This window comes from Leucoraja erinacea, chromosome 8, assembly GCF_028641065.1.
Source record: "Leucoraja erinacea ecotype New England chromosome 8, Leri_hhj_1, whole genome shotgun sequence".
NCBI classification, from domain to species: domain Eukaryota; kingdom Metazoa; phylum Chordata; class Chondrichthyes; order Rajiformes; family Rajidae; genus Leucoraja; species Leucoraja erinaceus.
Window position 1 is genome coordinate 34,320,273 of NC_073384.1, and position 14,113 is coordinate 34,334,385.

A 14,113-nucleotide genomic window follows, 5' to 3' on the forward strand; every position below is an offset into this window, starting at 1 on the left:
AGTCCAGTTTGGGTTATGATGCCAAAGTTGCAAACCGTCTGGTTCAATTTCAGACACTGGAGGGTTGTAATCAGTGGCTAGTGATCGGAATTTGTGAAGTGCAGAAAGGCACAAAAGCCTGAGGCTTCTCATTATTTCCTACTCACCGAGCATGAATATCTTATGAACAAGTAAACATGGAACAAGGGAAATAGAAAATAGAACAATACAGCACAGGAACATGCCTTTCGGCCCACAATATCTGTGTTGCAAATTATGTCAACATAAACTAATATCATCAGCCTGCACATGATCCATATCTCTCCGTTACTTGCCTATCCATGTGCCCATCTGCAAGCTCTTAAATGCCTCTATTCTATCTGCCTCCACCACCACCGTTGGCAGTACATTCAAGATCCATTGTGTAAAAAACTTGTGCCTCTCATCTTAAAGCTATGCGCTCTAGTCTTGGCATTTAGAAACATAGAAAATAGGTGCAGGAGGAGGCCATTCGGCACTTCGAGCCTGCACCGCCATTCATTGTGATCATGCCTGATCGTCCCCAATCAATAACCCGTGCCTGCCTTCTCCCCATATCCCTTGATCTCCTAGAGCTCTATCTAACTCTCTCTTAAATCCATCCAGTGATTTAGCCTCCACTATCCTCTGTGGAATTCCTCAAATTCACAACTCTCTGGGTGAAAACGTTTTTTCTCACCTCAGTCTTAAATGGCCTCCCCTTTATTCTAAGACTGTGGCCCCTGGTTCTGGACTCGCCCAACATTTTTCCTGTATCTAGCTTGTCCAGTCCTTTTATGTTATATGTTTCTATAAGATCCCCCTCATCCTTCTAAACTCCAGTGAATACAAGCCTAGTCTTTTCAATCTTTCCTCATATGACAGTCCCACCATCCCAGGGATTAATCCTGTGAACCTATGCTGCATTGCCTCAATCACAAGGATGTCCTTCCTCAAATTCGGAGACCACAACTATACGCAATACTCCAGATGTGGTTTTACCAGAGCCCTATACAACTGCAGAAGAACCTCTCTACTCCTATACTGAAATCCTCTTGTTATGAAGGCCACCATTCCATTAGCCTTATTCAGTGACCGTTGTACAAGGACACCCAGGTCTCACTGTACCTCCCCCTTACCTAACCTAACCCCATTGAGATAATAATCTGCCCCCTTGTTATTGCCACCAAAGTGGATAACCTCACATTTATCTATATTATACTGCATCTGCCACTCATCTGCCAACTCACTCAGCCTGTCCAGGTCACCCTGCAACCTCCGTAAAAGAATATGTGTGTTATGATTGTGTTTATAATTTGTTTGGTTGTTTTGCTGTTTGTCTTTTGCACAAAAGTCCGCGAGCATTGCCACTTTCATTTCACTGCACATCTCGTATGTGTATGTGACAAATAAACGACTTGACTTGACTTGACTTGACTTGAACATCCTCTTCACAGGTCACACCGCCACCGAGCTTTGTGTCATTTGCAAACTTGCTAGTGTTGCTCGTAATTCCCTCTTCCAAATTATTTATATATGGTAAACAGTTGCTGCCCCAACACCGAGCCTTGCGGCACTGCACTCGCCACTGCCTGCCATTCTGAAAATGATCCGTTCACTCCTACTCTTTGCTTCCTGTCTGCCAGGGGCCACAGTCTTAGAATAAAGGGGAGCTCATTTAAGACCGGGGATGGGAAAAACCTTTTTCACCCAGAGAGTTGTGAATTTATGGAATTCCCTGCCACAGAGGGCAGTGGAGGCCAAGTCACTGGATGGATTTAAGAGAGGGTTAGATTGAGCTCTAGGGGCTAGTGGAGTCAAGGGATATGGGGAGAAGGCAGGCACGGGTTATTGATAGGGGATGATCAGCCATGATCACAATGAATGGCGGTGTGGCTCGAAGGGCCGAAAGGCCTCCTCCTGCACCTATTTTCTATGATTCTATGCCAACCAATTTTCTATCCATGTCAACACCCTACCCCCAATACCATGTGCTCTAATTTTAGTCACCAGTCTCCTGTGCAGTACCTTATCAAAGGGTTTCTGAAAGTCTAGATACAATACATCCACTGGCACCCCTTCATCCATTTAATTATCACATCCTCAAAATATTCCAGAAGATTAGTCAAGCATGATTTTCCTTTCATAAATCCATGCTGACTTGCACTAATCATTTTACTGCTATCCAAATGCCTATCCATTATTACCTCTTTAATAATTCACTCCAGCATCTTTCCCATCACCTGTCAGGTTAACTGGTCTGTAATTCCCCGTTTTGTCTCTTGCTCCTTTCTTGAAAAGTGGGATAACATTAGCTATCCTCCAATCCACAAGTTCTGATCCTGAATCTATTGAACATTTGAGAATGATAACCAATGTGTCCATTATTTCTAGAACCACTTCCCCGAGGATCCTGGAATGCAGTCCATCAGGCCCCGGGGATTTATCATTCTTCAGTCCCATTAGCCTACCCAATACTATTTCTCATCTGATGAAAATTTATTTCAGTTCCTCGACCCCCTTAGATCCTCTGTCCTCCAGTACTTCTGGGAGATTGTTTGTGTCTTCCTTAGTGAAGACAGATCCGAAGGACCTGTTCAAATCTTCTGCCATTTCCTTGTTCCCCATAATAATTTCACCCGTGTCTGCCTTCAAGGAACCCACATTTGACTTTGTTACTCTTTTTCACTTAACATATCTAAAGAAGCTTTTACTGTCCTTCTTTATATTCCTGGCCAGCTTCCCTTCTTACTTCATCTTTTCAGCCCGTATTGCCCGTTTTGTTTCCTTCTGTTGTCCCATGAAAGTTTCCCAATCCCTGGCTTCCGGCTATTCTTTGCTGTGTTATACATCTTTTCTTTTAGTTTCCCTAACTTCTCTTGACAGCCACGGTTGCCTCCTACTCCCCATAGAATCTTTCTTGCTTTTTGGAATGAAATGATCCTGTGTCTTCCGGATTATGCCCAGAAATTCCTGCCATTGCTGTTCCACCGTCATTCCTGCTAGTATCTCTTTCCAGTCTACTTTGGCCAGTGCCTCTCTCATGTCTTCATAATCCCCTTTGTTCAGCTGCATCACTGCCACTTCCGATTTAACCTTCTCCTTCTCAAATTGCAGATTAAAACTAATCATATTATGATCACTACCTCCAAGTGGTTTCTTTACCTCGAGCTCTCTTATCATATCTGGTTCATTGGACAACACTAAATCCAGAATTGCCTTTACTCTGGTCGGCTCCATTACAAGCTGCTCTAAGTATCCATCTCAGAGGCACTTCTACAAACTCTCTTTCTTGGACTCCTGAACCAACCTGATTTTCCTAGTCTACCTGCATATTGAAATCCCCCATCACCACAGTGGCATCACCTTTGTTACTTGTTACATGCCAGTTTTAACTCCTGCTGCAACTTACACCCTACATCTGAGCTACTATTTGGGGGTCTGTAGATAACACCAATTAGTGTCTTCTTGCCCTTGCAATTCCTCAACTCAATCCACAGTGATTCTACCTCAACAGTCCCTATGTCTTCCCTCGCAAGGGACTGAATTCCATTCCTCACCAGAAGAGCTACCCCCCCCCCCCCCCCCCCCCCCCCTCCTCTGCCTTCCTGCCTGTCCTTTCTATACGATGTATAACTGAATATTAAGTTCCCAGGCCTGATCTTCCTGCAGCCACGTCTCGGTAATCCCCACAATGTCATATCTACCAACCTCTATCTGAGCCTCAAGCTCATCTACTTTATTTCTGATACTTCGCGCATTCAAATACAGTACTTTTAATTCCTTACGCATCTCACCATTCACATCGATCCCTACTACACTTGGCTATACTCTCCTATCCCTTTGTAAGCTTTCTTTCCCATTAATTCTGGGGTCATTAACTATCCCTTTACTCCCTTTCCCTTTAACTCCGTCCTTGACTATCCCATTTGACAACCCCCCCCCTTATTTCGTTTTAAACTATCTGTGTCGCAGTGGCAAACCTGCCTGCCAGAATGCCGGTCCCCCACCTGTTAAGGTGCAATCCGTCCCCTTTATACAGTTCCCCCTTACTCCAAAACAGATCCCAGTGGTCAAAGAATCTAAATCCCTGCCCCCTGCATCAGTTCCCCAGCCACACATTCAGGTCCTGTATCTCCCTGTTCCTGCTCTCGATAGCACGAGGAACTAGAAGCAAACCGGAGATAACCACCCTGGAGGTCCTGCTTTTCAACACTTTTCTGAACTCTCTAGTCACGCTTCAGACTATTCATACCCTTCTTTCCGACATTGTTTGTGCCAACATGCCCTACAACTTCCGGCTGTTCACCTCCGCCCTTGAGGATTTTATGCACTCTGTCCGTGACATCCTGGATCCTGGCACCTGGGAGGCAGCACACCATTCTCGAATCCCGTCTGTTGCTGCAGAAACCCCTGTCCGTACCTCTCACAATGGAGCCGCCAACCACCACTGCGTTGCCTGACGTCAGCCTCTTTGGTTTTGGCTCAACAGCACTTTTTGCATCGTAAGCCAGTGGGCCGCTCAGTGCGTCAACGTCTTCTGTCCTGACAGCTTTTAAGTGGGTGAACCTGTTCACAAGAGGTACAACACCCGGGGACCTGTGCATTCCATGTTTACTTCCCTTTCTCACCGTCACCCACCTTCTCTCTTCCAGTACCTTAGGTGTAACAATCTTGCTGTAGGACTCATCAAGGAACGACTCAGCCTCTCGGACGAACCCGAGGTCATCCACTTGCTTCTCCAGTTCCCCAACTCGGTCCTTCAGGAGCTGTGCCTGGATGCACTTCTCACACTTGTAGCAGCCAGAGGCACCAGCAGTGTCCTTGGCCTCCCACATACTGCAAGCATCGCACTGAATCAGCTTGCCTGACATCTCCTTCTTTTGTCTCTCCCTCTCCAGCGTTTTGCATAGCCTCCTCCCCTCAACCTCCTCGCCGAAGACTCTCAAGCCAAAGACTCTCAAGCCAAAGGCTATCGAGCCAAAGACTCTCGAGCCGAAGACTCACACGACACTTCCCTCACAAGGCACTTCCCTCACAAGGCACTTCCCTCACAAGGTACTTCCCTCACTGCCGCTGCCCAAGAGCAGCCTTGCATATATTAATGATAAATTGCCTAATTTACAAACCAAATTCCTCAGTTTTCGACTGTTTTCCCCCTCTGACTCACCTCTTTCTCTCCTCCCACATGGGCTTGTGCCAATCAGTGCTTCTTCCTGCTTCTTCTTGTTGCTGCTTCTTCAAAATGCACGTAAGCTCTGTGTTAAGTATGTCTGCATTTTGGCACCCTTTTTCAACTGTTTTCCCCCTCTGACACCTCTTTCTCTTCTCCCACATGGGCTTCAGCCAATCAGTGCTTCTTCCTGCTTCTCCTTATTGCTGCTTCTTCAAAATTCACGTATGCTCTGTGTTAAGACTGTCTGCGTTTTACCGCTCTTTTTCAACTGTTTTCCCCCTCTGACACCTCTTTCTCTCCTCCCACACTGGCTTGAGCCAATCAGTGCTTCTTCCTGCTTCTCCTTGTTGCTGCTTCTTCAAAATCCATGTAAGCTCTGTGTTTCTATTCTGGGAGAAAGGTTCTGACTGTCTACCCTATCTATACCTCACAAATTCATCTGCACATCAAAGTAGGCATTTATTTTTAAACATATGTGTACAAGGACATATATTTCAAAAACTGGCAAAAAATCTCTGTGGTGATCTCGTGTAAAAGTTCTGTTCAAGTCTTTTAGATGTGGCCCTTCCATAACTCAGCAAAATTCCACCCACCAGGACTCCTCCACCTCGCAATATGCTGGGATAGTATTATCCTGTGTGCTTGAAATAAAACAAAATGCACGATTGACATGACAGATGTTTTATTGATTTCCTTTCCTCCTTCAAACCACTTACTGTAACACTAACAATTCCTGACGTATTATCTCATATCAAAATTATTAAAACGGGTCACTCCAAATGCGTGTGTATTTTTCTTTAAGTACTCATAGTTTTGTTGATGCATTGAAACCTTGTATGAAATGAAACTAATTTTAAAATACATTTATCTTTATTTTCTCAATCTATACAATGTGTGCATATTTGCACTGAACATTATTGTATCTTTGAAATCAAAAGTTTTAGTTCTAACTAAGATCTGGCACGGAATATATTCCATTTGTAAACAAAATGTGGATTACTCTCTGGACAAACTCACATGAAAGGATAATGCTGTAATGGTCTTGCAATTCTTAAATGGAAACCTGCCTGTTATTTTAAACACAAGTGTTAGAGCATTAATTAAATAATGTATTAGTTTTTGAAGGCAATTAACCCTTTTCAGATAAATGGGAAAGATTAGGCTATGTCATGCTGCAAATCAGCGCGCACACACACACACACACACACACACACACACACACACACACACACACACACACACACACACACACACACACACACACACACACACACACACACACACACACACACACACACACACACACACACACACACACACACACACACACACACACACACACACACACACACACACACACACACACACACACACACACTACAATCGTGACCTATCCATTTAAGTAATTAAAGCTTCCATTTGGGAAGAGGTGAAGCCTAGGAGATAAATGTCTGCCTACTCGATGGACTGTTTTAAATAGCCCGGGTTGCTAGGTCCTCATAAAAATGGACGTGGATTGGCCAGCAGAGAATACTCTCAAAGGAAATGTGACTCTCTCATCTCCTTTGCTGGACATAATTTAATTGTTAACAAAGGTGGGCAGCTGACTCAGTAGACTTGTCATTTTTCCAGCCCCTATTTACTGAGGAACAATTCCATCTGATTAATGTGTAAATTAACCCGATTCAACAACAGGAAACATTAGTTTGAGGGGAGATGCACACATTAGGACTGTATTTCAGCTCACCTTCCAGGCTATTCTATTTCCTTGTGAACCATGTTCCAGGGCAATAGGGAAATCACCTCGTTTGTAGCACTTTCGAAATGCCGTTGGTGCACTGGGTCGCTCTCGGAAAGATCCTGCAGATGAAGGACCGACCACCTTGAGAAACAATGGTTAGACGGATTAAACATTGTTTACAGCCATCTTTTTTTTTTAACACAATGAAACAGATTTCAATTTGTGGTAAATTTACATGTATTAGTATCTGTTTACCATGCCGTGTTTCCTACATTACAACAGTGACCACTGTTTTTTTTGTTTGCCACTTTTCTCTCCTGTGAAGATACCCTCCTCCTTGTCTTTCAACATTATAAAGGTTAACACCCATTCAGATTGCTGGTAAAATAGGCTAGAAAGACTTTTAATCATACTTAAGCTATCCAAACACAAAACCACACAAAAAGAGCACATGTCTGATTCCCAATACGGCCACACAAATTTACCTGAGTTCTACCATTTTATTTTAACACGTTCATCTGAAAAGGGAGACTCTCCTTAAAGATAAATTCCCCAGGAAACTTGTAATGGCTGCCATGGAAGATACAGAGGCTGGAATGGAGAGAGCTCCAGCTGCCATGTTCGCACAAAAGGACTTGAGGTAAATTCCAAGGTAATAAGTGCTTGGATATTTTTGAACACGCTTCCTTGGTGGTCTTAATTTTCACATTAGCGCAGCCCAAATGATCTTAAATTCCATAATTTATCCCCAAAAGACATAATGATGTATGGAAGATAAATTAACAATTTCTACAAAGCTTATTGGTTTGTAAAATCCATTGGTTTTCCATCTTTTATAATTTGGTTTCTCATGTAACTTCATGAAAAGGTTGGAAGCTGTTGTGGAGTATGTCCAAATCTTGATTATATTCTGTAATGTAAACACCAGAACTGTGGAGAAGAAGTCACTGAATTGATCTTGCACAAGAATGACAAAGAACAGATAAAATTGTCTGCTGTCACTCATCAAATTCAATGCATTCATGATTGTGTGGTTGTATCAAATTCTATAGTATCTGTTATGTTTTCCCCTAAGGTTACCTGTTAAGAGAAAGTACATCACACCAACTACTTAACTAACAATAAATACCAATAAAATTCACATCGTTTAGATAACTCCATTTTCAGTGAACATATCAAAAAGGAAGCCTACTGCACGAAAAATATGTTTGCTGTAAATTTAAATGCAGTAGCCTGTTAAGTGGCCAAAATGTCCCAAATGAGTGAGGGGATCGAGTGCAACCTGTGGCAACTGCATGGACAGACAGTGGAAGGAGCCAACGGCATTATACTGATCCAGGCTGACCCCCACTTCATCAATCCAGTGCTGCTAGGAGCATTAAAGTGAGAAAATAAGAAATCGCATTTCTTCTTGTGCCAAGATTGCACTTTTCAGAGATTGGAAAACAGAAATATGAACAGAACCTGGAGAACTCACTGCCAACATGTGGCAGGAGCCATATACGATAGTACCATTTAAGAGGTTTTTAGATAGGCATATGGATTGGCATATAGCATATGGAGATGAATCATGTCTATATGGAATTTAGTAAGCCCTTTGACAAGGTTCCTCATGGAAGGTTGGTTAAGAAGGTTCAACTGTTGGGTATAAATGCAGGAGTAGCAAGATGGATTCAACAGTGGCTGAATGGGAGACGCCAGAGGGTAATGGTGGATGGCTGTTTGTTGGGTTGGAGGCAGGTGACTAGTGGGGTGCCTCAGGGATCTGTGTTGTGCATAATGAAGAGGATTTCCAAAGTCTACAAAGTGATTTAGGCCATTTGGAAGAATGGGCTGAAAGATGGCAGATGGAGTTTAATGCTGATAAATGTGAGGTGCTACACCTTGGCAGGATAAATCAAAATAGGACGAACATGGTAAATGGTAGGGAATTGAAGAATACAGTTGAACAGAGGGATCTGGGAATAACCGTGCATAGTTCCTTGAAGGTGGAATCTCATATAGATAGGGTGGTAAAGAAAGCTATGCTAGCCTTTATAAATCAGAGCATTGAGTATAGAAGCTGGGATGTAATGTTAAAATTGTACAAGGCATTGGTGAGACCAAATCTGGAGTATGATGTACAATTTTGGTCGCCCAATTATAGGAAGAATGTCAACAAAATAGAGAGAGTACAGAGGAGATTTACTAGAATGTTGCCTGGGTTTCAACAACTAAGTTACAGAGAAAGTTTGAATAAGTTAGGTCTTTATTCTCTGGAGCGCAGAAGGTTAAGGGGAGACTTGATAGAGGTCTTTAAAATGATGAGAGGGATAGACAGAGTTGATGTGGACAAGCTTTTCCCTTTGAGAATAGGGAAGATTCAAACAAGAGGACATGTCTTCAGAATTAAGGGACAGAAGTTTAGGGGTAACATGAGGGGGAACTTCTTTACTCAGAGAGTGATAGCGGTGTGGAATGAGCTTCCAGTGGAAGTGGTGGAGGCAGGTTCGTTGGTATCATTTAAAAAATAAATTGGATAGGCATATGGATGAGAAGGGAATGGAGGGTTATGGTATGAGTGCAGGCAGGTGGGACTAAGGGAAAATAATTGTTCGGCACAGACTTGTAGGGCCGAGATGGCCTGTTTTCGTGCTGTAATTGTTATATGGTTATATGGTTATGTGCAGGCAGATGAGATTAGTCTTTTGTGTCATCATGTTCAGCATGGACATTGTGGGCCGAAGAGCCTGTTCCTGTTCTGGACTATCCTAGGTTCTATATTCAATGGATCACTCAAAACTCTTTACCCCTGCTATACCCAGGCATGAATGGCGGTGCCCAAATAAATTGTTATTTTATCATCACAACTAATTAGCAAGAAGTACTAAGTCCCTGTTGTTTTTGTTCCCCGAGGTCCCACCATCAAGAATGCAGTATTGAGAAATAGCTGAGCATAATAGTGACAGCAGTGACCTGTCAACTTACCAGCTGCATCTAAGGAAAAGATGTACCATAATTTCTAATACCTGCAAGCTGAGCTTTTCCTTCAATTTGACACTATGGTATCCTGCAAAAATTGTAAATTGCTCAGAAAATGGATAAATCACTGCTCCATACATCCCTCGGTCATCAATTGATAGATGGTGTTGTCAACAATGCTAGTGCATCCTGCCCGGATCATGCAGCTTCAGAGTATTTGATAATCTTGGTCCAAATGTGGGATTAAGGTCTATTGGGGTCAAGGTGTCATTGCCACTAAGGGCTGTGGTAGGAAGTCAGTGGATATTTTTAAGGCAGAGATAGACAAATTCTTGATTAGTATGTGTAAGAAAGAACTGCAGATGCTGGTTTAAACCGAAGGTAGACACAAAATACTAGAGTAAATCAGCGGGTGAGGCAGCATCTCTGGAGAGAAGGAATGGGCGACGTTTCAGGTCGAGGCCTTTCTTCAGACCTCGGGATGTAGTGAATAAGTATTGCTCTTACACCTATTTTTCCACACTTGATGAAAATGGCCAGTTTGTCCCTCTCGGTCGGAGTGCTGGGGATAGCGGTGGAGGAAGGTGTAAGACAAGCAGATGGTTGTCCAGGGAAAATTAGCTGTAGGTCTGGAGGAAAGGGTCTGAAAATATTAGCAGAGTGGATTGTGTGTTCGAAGTATTTTGGTGAACATATCTGCTTGAAGACTGCTTGAGACCTCTATTGTTCTGCAGTACACCTTTTGAAAGCAGAATCCTCCGCTCCATATCCTTCTTTACAAACACAATGTAATTTCAGGTCGTTATTTTTAACCTAGGAATCTGTTGACTTCTGTCTGTCTGCAATACAAAGCAATAGCTACTGACTGTAGACACAAAATGCTGGAGAAACTCAACGGGTGAGGCAGCATCTCTGAAGAGAAGGGATGGGGAATGTTTCGGGTCGAGACCCTTCTTCAGACTGATGTCAGGAGAGGGGGTGGGACAAAGATAGAATGTAGGCGGAGACAGCAAGACTAGTGGGAGAACTGGGAAGGAGACGGGGATGGAGAGAGAAAGCAAGAGCTATCTGAAGTTAGAGAAGTCAATGTTCATACCACTGGGGTGTAAACTACCCAAGCAAAATGTTCGTGTTTAGAATGGGTGTCAAGCGTTATGGGGAGAAGGCAGGAAAATTAGATTAGGAGGCAGAGACCAGCCATGATTAAATGGCAGAGTTGACTCGATGGGCGGAATGGCCTAATTCTACTAATAATAACGTGAACTTGTGTCACTCGACCAAATAAGATGCAAGAGCCTATATGAAATCTATTTACACTGAGGGAAAAATTTCCACTGGCAAGAAATACAGTTGTGAGTATTGGATTCAATCATCCTCAGGAAATCTGAAGTCTGAAGAAGGGTTTCGGCCCGAAACGTCGCCTATTTCCTTCGCTCCATAGATGCTGCTGCACCCGCTGAGTTTCTCCAGCAATTTTGTGTACCTTCAGGAAATCACTGCTGGGTGGAGTCATAGGCTTCAGCTATTCCAGCAGTAATGTATTCTCCATCATAAGCTGGGTGCACAGTGCTCAGTTTCATTTATAATTCAGAGGAAACATAAGGAACTGCAGATGCTGGAATTTTGCATGGAACGCAAAGTGCTGGAGTAACTTAACGGGCCAGGCAGCATTTCTAGAGGACATGAATGGGCGATGTTTCAGGTTCGAATCTGAAGAAGGCTTCAGACCTGAAGCATCACCTCTCCATATCCTTCAGAGATTAGTTAATCCAGCACATTGTGTCCCATTTATAGTTCCATGGATAATGAAGTCATGAGAGGCAATGTTCTAGTCATAAATAATTAGATAATGCCAATCGCTAATACTCTAGCAGTCTGCCACAAATCCAGCAGACCATCAAAAATCTTGACATTTCCCCAGTGCTGTCTGAGTAGTAAAACCAATGTTTCACCATGCTGGTGGTCTGCTATTTAACGTGGCAACAAGGCTTTCAATGTATGGCCGTTCTCCACACAGGATTCATATAGCACTCATAAGTCAGTTATCTGTGAATTGCCATTGGCCTACTGAGTCAAGTTTGGTTTATCGAGGTGACTTAAATGCAACTTGCACACTGAGAATGTCTCAAAATGAAGCCATCACAACCATAATATGAATACTGGGGCAGTCACTTGCTTAATTAACTTCCATTGGTTACACACCTGGCGGCATAAATGAGCCGAGTCACTTTTGGTTCAGATGTTAAGGGGCAGAGTTAAGACGTAGATCCTTTCTCAAAGCATTGTTTGAAGAGTCAATGGTATTCATTACCTTGAAGTCAGCAATCCCTTGTGAACCACTGTGTTGTCTCCACTTGACAAAATGGATCCAGAAATGTCCCACATGGTGAATGGAAGAATGCAAGGTTTTTATATATCCTCAATACTAGCCGAATAGACAAATGAAGGTACAAGCTCAGGCAATGCATTCTTTGCTCTAATTTGCTGTGCTGTGACTATAGATTTCAATTATGTTCTTGTTGATGTGAAAATATTTCACATTTTATCACACAATTAAATTTGGATGGCGAAGTGCTCCATGAATTCTTTGGGCAAACATGTCCTCCTTCTGAGTTATTCTAAATGCATGGGTGCTGTGCATTTCGGTCATAGTTGTGTCCTTAAGTTTTATTATTTATCCATAATTTCACTCTTTTCTTGAAATCTATTGATCTTTTCTTTCAAGTCAACAGCACGACACAATGACACAGCTGGTAAAGCTGTTGCCTCACAGCACCAGAGACCAGGGTTTGAATATTACTTGGGTTTCCTCCAGATCTCCCACATCGCTGATTTGTAGGTTAAATGGCCTGTATGTGTAAATTGACCCTAGTGAGTAGGGAGTGGATGCAAAAATGGGATAATATAGAATTAATGTGAATGGGAGATAGATGGTTGCCATACACTCAGTGGGCCAAAGAGCCTGATTTCATGCTGTATCTCTAAAGCTAACTTATACCGATAGTCTGGTAAGTCTCCTGGTTAAATAAATCATTCAATAAGTTTGCTATCCCTACTTTTAAAGTTACCTTGTGCATCTCTTGCTGATTGTATTTCCATGTTGACTGTATTTTTAAAATGTTCGTGGAATTAGCGTCTATTTCTTTCAATATTCACATAATCTTGTAGTCCCACTTTACCTTGCTGTTTTTTGGCTTTATTTCTAACCTCTTATTTCATCTTTTTGTTTACGGATACCTTTGTATTCAGTGTTGTCCTTCCTTTGTTATTCATCCAGGAAATTAGTTTATGATTGATTTGGTGTTCAAAAAGAATAATTATGTAATTGTGCATGGCTGACCAAATGGTAACAATGTAAATAAACCAACCACAATGTTTTTTACCTTATTCAAATGTGACACCTCTGAAAAATTAATAACTGCATGAAGGGCCATAGTAACTTACTGGGTCAGTCAGCATCTCTAAAGAATCGTCCTGATCCAAAATATCACCTATCCATGTTCTCCAGAGATGCTGCCTGACCCACTGAGTTACTCCATTCTTTTGTGTCTTTTCTTGTAATCCACCTGCAGTTCCCAGTTTCAACAACTACAGGTCTAACGTAAGATTCATGACATTCTCAAGTACAAATTACATAAATGTTAACATATTCGTCAATGATTATTAAAGATAAAGTGGGGACAGGAGAAATTATTTGTGAGTGTCCATAGGTATAGGTGACCCAATTAAAAATCTAAAAAAACTTCAGAGTTCAAAGGATTTAAAAAAGTAAAGCCCTCACAAAATCATAATTACAATCAAAAAGTAGAATAGTATGCAGCATCAAAAGCTATGGAGAAATGAATATGAAAACCTTCTCGTCAGTAATTTACTTCAGAAAGTTAAGTTAGAATTAAATATTTATAGTTATAACCTGTACAGCTGGATAGAAATTCTAAATTTTCCAACTGCAAAATAAACTTACATGAGACAGACATGTAAAATCAGGAATGACATTCAATATACTGCCAAGCCTAAAATAGTCACCGATTACCAAGAAATCATGGGTGGAGGCTACCATGGAAACTGTCATATAGTTAGCAGGTACCAAGGAGCAGCAGTTGTTACAGACCAACTAGCAGATGACATATAACACTCACAACATTCTTTTGAAACGATTACGTAGGATAAAATTAATATCAGCAGTTACTGTACCTCAGAATAACTAAGTGCAGTGGCAAATAAATGAGCAGATGTAA

At 42.1% G+C, this 14,113-nt stretch overlaps 1 protein-coding gene across 1 annotated transcript in view; it reads right to left on the reverse strand.

The window, feature by feature from the left end:
• The window catches only part of LOC129699538 (parkin coregulated gene protein homolog), a 203,427-nt gene that overhangs the window by 151,086 nt on the left and 38,228 nt on the right, over positions 1-14,113 (reverse strand). The window contains exon 2 of the mRNA XM_055639427.1: positions 6,921-7,055. Coding sequence (XP_055495402.1) covers positions 6,921-7,055 — 135 coding nt within the window. The remainder of the gene's footprint in view (positions 1-6,920; positions 7,056-14,113) is intronic.